Here is an 11,210-nt window from a genome sequence, read left to right as displayed (position 1 = left end):
GTTCCCAAGCCTCACCAACTTGAATAATACACACTCTCACTAGCCTAAGCCAATTAAGGATCCAAACAAGGACTTTTCATTGGTTTTCCGCCTTGGGCTTGTAATGAGCTAAAATAAGGATGAGTTGGTTAAGCATAGGCTCAAAATTGGCTAACAATGGAGAGTAAAAGGTTGGCTATTTGGGTAAGTGGCAAATGAAATAATGGCCTCAATCATATAAATGCACAAACACAAGAAATAAACGGATATATAGAATCAAGCAAATTAAGGATCGCAATCATGGAAAGAGAACAATTTCACACAAGAATGGAAAATAAGTGGTTATAAAATGTAACCACATCAATAGGCTCAAGTCTCACAAGCTTGTGTTCTCAATTCAATACATGCTTCAAAAGGTATGAATTTCAAGCAAGTTTCAAAAATTTTCTTTCAATCAATTGGGTTAATGCCCTATATTTAAACTTTCTTGAAAAACCTCAATGTTTGACTAAGCATTGTTGTGATTGAAAAATTCAAAAATTTTTCTTAGTTTACCCTTTTCTTTTTCACTCAAAACCAATTTCTTATGCAAAAAGGGTGACTAAGTTTTACTTAAAACATGATTTCTAATCACAACCACAAACTAAAAGGAGAATATACAAAAGGAGATATGCAAAAATGTATAAAGGAAAATCAAACTAAAATATGGAATCTATCATCCAAAATATCTAAAAATATCCAGAAGCATCAAAATATCTAAAATCCAAAATAAGCAATAAAAGTATCCAAAGCGAACTAGAAATGCATCAAAATATATACAAAAATGTGCAAAATGAGATAACTAGGCCGAAAAAAAAAAAGTTCACCGGTTCCCAAATAATGCTACCGGTGCCCTCCCCACACTTAAAATGAAGCATCGTCCTCGATGCTAAACCGGAGGATCAGTGGGAGGTACAACGATAGGCTCTGGCTCTGTCTGTGGCTGTGGGACCGGCTGAGTCTCCTGTGTCTGAGGTGGTGCCTCCATGTGTGCTAGCTCCGTAGTGTCAGGGGCATCCTGCTGAGCTGGTGCCTCCGCGTCCTCCTCCTGATGATCCTGCTCATCGGAGGCCGGAGAATCAGGAAGGGGAGGTAGCTCAGCGCCCAGAGAGATAAGGGCCTGGTCCATCCGATCCAAACGGCGTCGGACATGGTGTCGCTCTCGCTCTAAGAACCGGAAGAGACGCTGGACCAGGAGATATGTAGGCTCAGGTGCTGCCGGAGGGTCTGTAGATGGTGGAGGGGCTGCGGCTGTAGAAGATGATGGGCCAGCTGCAGGGGCTGGTGGTGAAGGTGTCCCTATGGCAGCCCGAGCCCGAGAGCGGCGGCTAGCAGGTGGCTTCTCGTGCATCCAAACACCCCAAGGGATAGTAATCTCCCTGTCATCGGCATCAGCTGGTGGTGGTCGCACATCATCATCTGACCACGGGACATCGGCCAGGGCTGCCATACTCGTGACCAAGGTAGGAAACGGCAGTAGGCCACGAATATGCGCCCGCCACATGCACTGTCGGATAAGTCTAGGGAAGGAGACATCCTTCCCTTCCATAACACACCCGATCAGCAGAAGCATCTCCATGGGGACCTCAGAAAAGTGGGTGGTAGGCAGGACGTAGTGGGCGAAGATCATCTGCCAAGTCTTGGCCTCCCTAGTCAAATGATTGAACAACATCCCCTTTGGCTTGGTGTTGCCCGCATCCATAACCCAAGAAGCCTCCGGTATCCCAATCACGCGCCGAAGTGCCTCATAATCAAAAGTCATGGTATGGATGGCTATCTCAGCCTGATGATGGGCACACTGGTCATGTGGAATGTGCCGGCAATGTAGTGCCTCCCCAATGGCGGCCTCGGTGAGCAGAATCTCTCTACCCCTCACCTGAACTGAATCCAAGGTCGGACGGAAGAAGTTGCAGTAAAATTCCTTCACCCAAGATATATTGATGTCACCCAAGTCCCGGTCAACAAAATCAATACCTAACTCAAGGATCCGACCATTAATGCGCCGTCTCACATCATTAGGTAGGAGCAACTTCTTCTCAATATTCAGCTTCGTGGTTCGATATCTAGAGAACCGAAGCTCACAGTAGAGATTGGGGAATTTGCCAGGATTGGTAGAAGGTAACTGCTGATTCTCTTTATCCTCGTCCTGCAAAGGATTCCTAGCATAGTTCTTGTAGTATAGTGGTGAGTATTTCCGCCTGTCACGCGGACGACCCGGGTTCGATCCCCGGCAACGGCGCCATTTTGACGATTGGATTTTTGACGGTTTAGAATTTCACAAATGAATTCTCGTTGCAAGTATAGTTTCTAAACCAATCACTAATCCTTTCATACAAAAATTTGTTTGTCACAAGTACAAATCCCTAAATTCTATAAACCGAAGTATTCAAACCTCGGGTCGTTCTCCCTAGGACTTACAATGAAGTGTCTTGTTATTGGTTATGAGTTATTTTGGGGTTTTGGATAAGAAGCATGAAAAGTAAATGACAATGAAAATAAACTAACAACTATAAAAAAAAGGGCTCTTGACAAGGTGTGAGAACTAGAAGTCCTATCCTAGTTATCCTTCTCAATTGTGATGAGAATTGTTCATTGCTACCACTTAGTTAACCCTTACTAAATAAAGGAAAGTCAAGTGGATGAATCAATTTGATTCCTCAAGTCCTAATCAACTCCTAAGGAATGGCTAGTTTTAGAGGCATTCAAATCAATTAGCAACTTCTAATTATCAATCAATCAAAGGAATTAGATAACTCAAGAGTCACTAATTACTCTACCTAGGCCAAGAGGAACAAAATCTACACTAAAATCCAACCAAGCATTTCATCAAACACTTGGAAGGCACAAAAGAAAAGTATAGTCAATCACAACAAGAATGAATTCTAACTACAATTGAATGTAAAGAATTAACAACAACAATCAAGGAGATCACAATTATCATGAATTACCTCAAATTGCATTATTGAAGGAAAACAAAGGAACAACAATATATCCAAAACAAAAATGGAGAATTACAATTATTAAAGAACATCACTAGAAAGAGGAAGAGGAGAAGATTAAGAATTGGTAAATGAAAAGTGAATCAAAGTATGAGTTAAACCTAGATCTAAGAAGGGAGATTAACCTAAACCTAATCCTAATCCTAGAGAGAAGAGAGAGCTTCTCTCTCTAGAAACTAATTACAAAGATAAAACTAAACTAATTGGTCACTAACATCTAAAGTGATCAATGATGCCTTCTCCTTAATCCTTCATCCTTTTATTCCTTTCCCTTAGCAATTTGGCGCCAAAATGGGTTCAGAAAACCTCTCAAATCGCCAGGCACGTGTTGCATTAATGAGGTCATGTGCCATCATCGGCGCGTGCGCGCATGGTACGCGTGCGCGTCCCTGGTCGATTCTGCAATGTGCGCGTGCGCGTGCATGACTGACTTTGCTTCTTTGACTTTTTATGCTTCTCTCCACTTGTATGCTTCCTTCCTTGCTTCCTTTGATCCATGCCTAGCCTATTTCAACCCTGGAATTACTAGCAAACACATCAAGGCATCTTATGAAATCAAATAGAAACTAGAATTCACCAAAATAAGGCTTAAAAAGTATGTTTTTACACTTAAGCACAATCATGGAAGAGATAACAAAACCATGCTAATTCTTAGGCTAAATGTGACAAAAGGTTATCAAAATGTTCTAAATTCAAGGCAAAATAAACCGTCAAATTGGGGTTTGTCAAAGACATGTCCATAACTAGACACATCCAAAAATAACACCTTGAAACCTAAACATGTTTGGCCGCTGCAAATAAAAACACTTTAAAACGTAACAAGTGTTTAGCATGTGAAAAAAAGACAAACCAATCTCTGAAAGACAAAATTCACATCCACAGTACATGCATTCTCGTTGAATTAACCAACAAAGTCAACAAGGTTCACAAAACAAGTGCCCGCTAACAACATAAGAATCCAAAACAAACATTCACTATGTGTAAGACAAGAAAAATATCAAGTTTTAATAAAATATAGCTTAGCATGTGAGGGTATCTCTGGCCTATGTAAAGAGGAATGTAATATGCATCTTTTTTCTTCTCATGTTTAGCTCATTTTGATGGGCTTTTTCTTTGGCAATCCTGCAGCTCGTTGAAGCATGCTCTTTATGCCAAGTGTTGTAAGGTGTCCTAACCTCTTTATGTTTGTTCCTTGGTTGGTTGCGGCGCACAGCAGGTTGAGGACGGCTGTCAAGGGCATTCAGTGCCTCTCCAATGGTTGAATTTTTATGACCCAGAATGATGTCAAGCATTATTTCCAACTTGTATAACTTGATGGTGTCCTGTATGTGAAAATCAATGTTGAATGACTGCATTTAGGTACAGACAGTGATGTGCGTTTAGATAATCAGTTATTTAACTATAGAATTTGAAAACTCAAATAATCATAGTCATTCAGTTTCCCGCCTTTGGTCAAATACTCCATGAATTTTATTGCATATACACCATAATCAAAACTATGTGAATGGAAATAACGAACTGTATTAGGAGAACCGGTATGCATCTCAATGAAACTTACCAATTAAGATATTGCAAGATTTTGAGGAGGACTCACCTATTTGGTTGTATTGGAATAGAGGCGTATGTGCAAGGCAAACCTTTTTGAGTGGGCTTATACATGAGAATGGCCACCTGAGCTATGTCTTCAATGAACCTCCCCTGAAACACATTTAAAATTTAAACGAAATACAATACTACGGGTTAAATAGATTAACAGAGTCATGAGAAAAATATTTTTCCGAATACATCGAATGCATACACCCACTAGTGGTAGGACATACATATGGGAAAAAACCAGTACAATGATATATAATTGTAACTAGGCAGATTACGTAAACGGATAAAGAAAAACACATATTAGTTGTTCGGGTGCAAGATGTAAATAACGTATCATATGACAAATAGATTTACCCATTTTCTCTTTGAAACTGCTACCTTGTCAAAATACCTTGTGTCGGCACCAAAGTGTTCACCCAAACCCACATACATGGGAGTTGGTCCGTCCTCAAAGTCTATCAGATTTTTTGGTACCAACACCATTTCCTGTCCAAAGATGAATTTGTTAGTATTTATAAGCTGTAATGCACATAAATGATTCATATAAACGTATCTTTACCAGTATCTTTGGACGCACGCAATAGAAGTCATGCATAAATCTTTTTAACCCCGAGTCATTGAATGCGCAACACATCCACTGCACAACCTACATCACCAACTTTTAAAATATAAATGTCGCCAAAATATGAGATCAAAACAAACTGGAGTAACATGATTTTGGGTTACATACATTGTTATTGAGCCAAAATTGTGGTCTCAATATATACAACTCCTCCGTTGCCAAGACTAGGTGTGGTCTATCGTCATACGACGCCACTGTTTGCTGGCTATCAAGAGATATGTCCACACCCCACCCTCTGATTCGTTGTTCATCCCACTCAGTGAGTTTCCGTTCCTGAAGTAACGGATGAACGGGCCAAGGAGGACGGCGTGGGTGTTTTGAAGATCTGGGTCATCCCAAGTGAGAATGAGAGACACTGTGGACTGGGTGTACGGCAACAAGAATCTTTTGGAATAATGGTTTGAATTGGATCCACACTAATGGGTTTCGAGCCGTAACATCATTCGATATTTGCCCATAACTTTTTGCACTATGGATCTCGCTGAGATAAGATGTCAGGATTTCTATTTCAAAAATAACTTTGTGAGGTGGGCAACCTTTATGCATTTTAAGGAGCCGATATAAAAACTATGTATACTAGCTGCACAAAATTTTTTAGCATTCACTTGCCTATCAAAAAATTCACTAGAATATTCATCAATTCCTGAATACTATACCAATGCTGTTGACAGAGCTTTTGGTTCAGAATCGTCCAGGTCGGTTGGTTGCTTTGTTGTTTTTGGCTGGCTGGTTATGCCAATGTCCCCTTCCGTCCTATGATGCTGAGGTGTTTTTCTCCGATGCGTTTTGCTGTGGAGTTTCTTGCCAATGGGCTTGTCGTCATCGTCATCCTCGTGGGATGTAACTAAAAGTGCATTTGTGCGCATTGAGCTGCTGCTAACTTCCTCTTCTTGTCGGATCCCTAAAATCGCAACACCAAACTAGTTGTACACAAAAATCTCGAAGTGCTTTTAAATAACACAACGAACGCAAAATAAACTAATACAACATGTCATGGAGCTATTTTAAAACATGGCATCACCAGTAACTTGTTAAAGGTAAGTTGACCCGTTCTCATGTATTAACTTTGAAACATGCAACTTAAAAATTCTTAAAATGGAATATTTTACTCACTTTTGGTTTCTCTGTTGTGTTTGTCTCACTGGTCGTGCTGGTGTCCCCTTTTCTCATACGAGGTTAAGGTGTTCTTGTCCAATCAATTTTTCTACGCAGTCTTTTGGCAATGGGCTCGTCATCATCGTCATCCCCGTCCAATGCAATTGCAGGTGCATCTGTGTGCATTGAGCCATTTCTAACTCCCCCTCTCTTATTAGATCCCTAAATTCACAACACCAAACTATTCACAACACAACAACCACAAAATGCCTTCAAATCACACTACCAACACAACATAAATTAATACAAAATCTCCTTAAGCAATATCAAACATGGCATCAACAGTAAATTTTTAAAAATAAATTGTATTATTCTCTTGATTTATGTTAAAAATATGCAACTTAAAGATTCTTCAAATGGTAATCTTTACTCACTTTTGTGGACCCTATAGGTCTTTTTGTCTAGTGCGCGTCTTCTCTTTCAGAATCATGACCTTATTCGTGTGACCTTCGACGACGCCCCTATCATTCCCACTGGTGTTGCTGCTATCTTGTTCGGAGCATCAACTAGTCAGAAGGCACATACAACTTAAGACACATCCAGCGAGGACACATCAATGTACGGTTGAAACAGAAGACACAACCATTACTGACAAATTGGAGTAATTACTAATTGATAACACAACCATAAATGTTAAGTCTTTTGAAGGGCACGTGCAATTAATTACAAGAGAAAATGACAGCCGCATTATAAATATCTCATAAGCACACATGAATAAAACCTAAAAAAATAAAAAAATTTCTACGTGCTATAAGAAACTGTTAGCCTTGCTTCAATGAATACCTTTGGTTGAACAATTGATGCCATAGCACTAAGCTCTGTGGCAGTCCATGCAGAAAGCCACGACTCAGGTTCTTGACAATTCTCGGGTTCACCATGCTTTAGCTTCTAGAAGTACAAAACCTGGAGATATCACAGACACAACTTAAGTGTTGAGATGCAAGGGTGAGTCAGATTAAATGCTATTTTGAATTTAATAGGTTACCAACAAAGTGAACATGCAACCCTCACATGACTTGTTGTTTTTAAGTTGATAGTTCTTGATCGCCTATTTTAACCAGTTGAAAATATGCAAGGGCCAACGATATCTCATGGGATCAGAAACATCGAGTATTGTATCGATGTACCACAGCAAGATGACGTGTTGCACTGTCATACACAAGAACATCTTCAGCACGAATAGGATGAAATGCCTCCTGAACTCCATCCTGTCGTCTGCAGTATGCATAGCACAGTGGTCGACAAAATGCCTAAGTTGTATGGTTTTCAACGGGTGAAATCTTCTTTTAATTGCGATATGAGCAGCATTCCTTCGGTCAAACGGTGGAAAGTCGTCAACTACAACATACATGTATATAAAATAGTGTAAAATGAGCGGTGGAATAGGTAGAAAAAGGAAAAACCATGGAGATTGAATACTGTGTAACACAAAAGTTATACTCACCTCTGGGCAGGATTTCGAAAACACTCTGAAACAACTCAGGTTCAATGCGGATGTTTCCATGATCAACAGGCAGCGTGCCTGTTTCAGTGTTGTAGGCCTTAGCCAACAAAATAATTATGCTTTGTTTCACATGCCACCTTAGGACTAGCTTCAGGAAACCAAAACCCATTGCTTCTATCTCCTGTAGCTTTGCTTGGACCTGGTTTGTTTCTAGATCTTCGAACATATCCGCAATGTAGCATGGTGAGCACCTTGTCTCCAATAATTTCTGTCAACATATGACGCAACCATTAGAAGCAAATAAACTGATAAATTAGAATAAAAGCACAAATATCTGAATGATGTAGTACCGACTTTCCCATGTCTTCAAGGTGATTTCTGGCAATAGACCAAAAATTAATTCCAAGTACAAAGTTATCTTTTATTCCCTAAACTCAACTAAGTCAGCAGTACAAGAATAGGAAAAAATAAAGTCATTACACATCAACCTCTATTAATGAAAAGCAGAATAAAAAACACTGAAATAAACCAAATAAACTCAGTTTGGGATAACCGTGTTTAATTTCAACCATGGACCGGTTCATAAAAATTAAATTTGGTTAGAAGACACACCCAAAAATACGATTCAACTACAAAAAAAAAAATCAAGTTTCACCGTTTGTTTTTTCTAGATTAACTAAGTCACAAGTACAACAATAAGAAGACATAAAGTAATTCAATAACAATCTCAAAGAATTACTATAACGCTAAAGACACAATTAGCATATAGGCGTACACATTAATATGACCAAAATTAAAATTAGGGATAAGTATTATTTTGGTCCCTAACGTTGAGGGTCAGAATCGAAACCGTCCCGATCATAATTTTCAATTTAAAATCATCCTTAACGTTTTTTTCGTATTAAAATCATCATTTTTAATAAAATTTTTAATTTTATTCCTAAACTACCCCTATTTTAATAAAAAATTATAAAATTTTAAAAAATAAAATAAAACACGCGTGGGGGGGGGGGTGGAGGGGAAAGGACGCGGGGGTGGGGAGAAGGGGAGGGGGAAAAGGGGAGGGGGACGGCGGCAGCGAAGCTTGGAGCCGCCGTTGCCATCGTCGTGGCCGTTGCCGCCTCGCCGCTTCATCTGTAGCTCGCTTTCTGCTTCTACATCTTACTTCTGCTTTCTTGCTTTCCTGATTTTGCTTCTTACTTCTGCTTCTTGCTTTTTGCTTCTACTGCTTCTACTTCTTGGTTTGGTGGTGGTGTTGGTGGTGATAGTGTTGGTGGTGTTGGTGTTGGTGGTGGTGGTGTTAGTGTTGCTTTTTGCTTCTGCTTCTTGGTTTGCTTTTGCTGCTTCTTGCTTTTTGCTTCTGCTGATTTTGAGTTTTTGCATCTGTTTCTGATTCTTGGTTTAGTGTTGTTGTTGGTGGTGGTGGTGGTGGAGGTAAGTGCTGGTAGGGGTGAGGGTATTTTTGTCCGAAAAAAATTAAAAGGACGATTTTAATACGAAAAAAATGTTAAGGATAATTCTAAATCGAAAATTACGATGGGGACGGTTTCGATTCTGACCCTCAACGTTAGGGATCAAAACAATACTTATCCCTTAAAATTACAACCATGGAAATTGTATTATTATAGTTCAGATAAAGGAGAACTACTAAAAAACACAACACCAGATAGTAGCAATGGTACCAGAATGCAAAGATAATAAAATAAAACTGAGATAATGGTATTTATTACTCTTCAAAGTCAAGGAGTGTCTTTTACTAGAAACCACCTATATATATATATATATATATATATATATATATATATATATATATATATATATATATATATATATATGTTTAGTAATAGAATCTATCTTAATAAGCAAAAGGGTTACGATGGATACTAGAATGTAGTTAAGGTGGTTCTGGAACATTTTTTAATGAGATGATTATGACTTATCAAATCAACGACAATATGGGCATGGATAGCAGGCAACACAGCTGCTTCGAATCTCATTTTAGACAAAATCAACAAAATAAATTCAGTTTCTCATAACCCACAACTAATTTAAAATATGGAACGGCGCATAAAAAGTAAATTTGATCAGAAGATATACCAATTTTATATAGAATTTACACAATTGCATTTGTTGCTTGCTAGACCATAAACTAAATAACAACTCATCAATAAAAAATTCCAACATCCAACTACTTCTTTTTAGTTAATCAACATAATCAAAGGTCCAAGGATTAATTGGTTTTCCCCATGCAGTCATTCGAAAGCAACATCCATTAACCATATTCACATCATCGAACAACTAACGTAACAAAACAAAGACCAATCAGTGATAACCATACATATTCATCGAACCATGGAACGGTCCATAAAAGTTAACTTTTACTCAACAGTACAAATCATCACAAACATCACTTTGAAGACACATTTGAAGTAACGTCCAATTACTGCGATTACAACTAATATTTTTCCTTTTCCTTTTCCTTTTAGCTCAGCAGTACAAAACATCACTCCTAATTTACAGTGATAACTACCAGATATTTTCAATACCCAATTATACGTTGACCACATTCAAAATCATTTTCAACTCGGACATATAAACACATATAAATTAATTCTCCATTTTCCTAAAAGAATCCACAAATTCAAAGAACCATGTTGTATGAATGTCAAACCCTATGACATGCTCACAAATAAAACTCAGAACAAGCTATTTTTATGAAAACCGTGAAGTACCACTAACCTCTTATTGCAGCGCCGGCGCTGGAGGAAAGACATGCTGAGCAACGAGGCTCGGACGCGAGGCAGGGAGTGGCACTGGCTGGGGGCTACACAGGCTTAATAGCAGTGGCGCTTGCTAGTTACTCGATGACCAGAGAGACTTCAGCCGCAACGTGTGTTGAGGCGGAGCAATAGGAGGCGCCATCAGATAGTACGCCGGACGGATGGATGTGTCTTCAAATGAGGGCCAACAGTGACATGCAGAAGAAGCGGCAGCGCTGGGATGACTGCGAGGAGCAACTCACGAGGGTCGCTGTTTGGCGTTTCGACGGCGTTGACTACTGTTGACGGCGGCGACCGTCGAAGACTGCACGACAGAAGGGTTGCGCGGCGCTGAAAGGGGGGAGTTGGGGGATGTGGCTGCACAGTAAAGGAGTGGGTAAATTAGGTTTATAATAGTAAATGAGAGACATTAGGAATTTAGGATTAACCTAGGTTAATTGGGGATATGGCTTTTTGAATAAATGAGTTTTGGAGTCCAACCCAATGAAAGTTGGCAAGAGTTGGCAAGATCCCTATTGATATCGTAGCGGAATTGAACAAAAATATCACTGTGAAATCAATATCAAAAATTTAAAAATGGCAAAATTATTCGGAGT

General features: G+C 39.3%; 1 protein-coding gene across 20 annotated transcripts; it reads right to left on the bottom strand.

The window, feature by feature from the left end:
• Positions 1-2,952: 2,952 nt before the first annotated feature.
• LOC112772122 (uncharacterized) lies at positions 2,953-11,210 on the bottom strand. Of its 20 annotated transcripts, XR_011876746.1 has the most exons (13): positions 10,574-11,201; positions 7,835-8,102; positions 7,402-7,728; positions 7,174-7,293; positions 6,765-6,896; positions 6,349-6,552; positions 5,892-6,136; positions 5,344-5,738; positions 5,173-5,259; positions 4,992-5,099; positions 4,612-4,715; positions 4,193-4,339; positions 2,953-3,542 (listed from the first exon to the last, which is right to left on the bottom strand). XR_011876746.1 is itself a non-coding variant. In XM_072225937.1 (12 exons), exons 9-12 carry the CDS (start codon positions 5,245-5,247, stop codon positions 4,309-4,311), a joined length of 342 nt encoding a protein of 113 aa, XP_072082038.1. In that variant the 5' UTR covers positions 5,248-5,259; positions 5,344-5,738; positions 5,892-6,136; positions 6,349-6,552; positions 6,765-6,896; positions 7,174-7,293; positions 7,376-7,728; positions 7,835-8,102; positions 10,574-11,201; the 3' UTR covers positions 2,953-4,308. The 20 variants fall into 20 exon arrangements, 15 of the variants coding, with proteins under 15 accessions (XP_072082038.1, XP_072082040.1, XP_072082045.1 ...); XR_011876747.1 differs by having other exon boundaries at positions 5,344-6,136; positions 6,765-6,917; positions 7,376-7,728; XR_011876745.1 differs by having other exon boundaries at positions 5,344-6,136; positions 7,376-7,728.

Source organism: Arachis hypogaea, chromosome 18, assembly GCF_003086295.3.
Source record: "Arachis hypogaea cultivar Tifrunner chromosome 18, arahy.Tifrunner.gnm2.J5K5, whole genome shotgun sequence".
NCBI classification, from domain to species: domain Eukaryota; kingdom Viridiplantae; phylum Streptophyta; class Magnoliopsida; order Fabales; family Fabaceae; genus Arachis; species Arachis hypogaea.
Note: the sequence above shows the minus strand (reverse complement) of the source record. Positions and strands in the feature narration are given on the sequence as shown.

What these genes read in the sequence shown, in the direction of transcription:
- LOC112772122 (XM_072225943.1), bottom strand. Translation starts at nt 5,247, where the DNA reads ATGTGTTGCGCATTCAATGACTCGGGGTTAAAAAGATTTATGCATGAC. An exon ending in GCGTGCGTCCAAAGATACTG is followed by an intron (nt 5,100 to 5,172) that starts GTAAAGATACGT and finishes ATCTTTGGACAG; the next exon opens with GAAATGGTGTTGGTACCAAA. An exon ending in ATTCCAATACAACCAAATAG is followed by an intron (nt 4,340 to 4,611) that starts GTGAGTCCTCCT and finishes TTTCACATACAG; the next exon opens with GACACCATCAAGTTATACAA.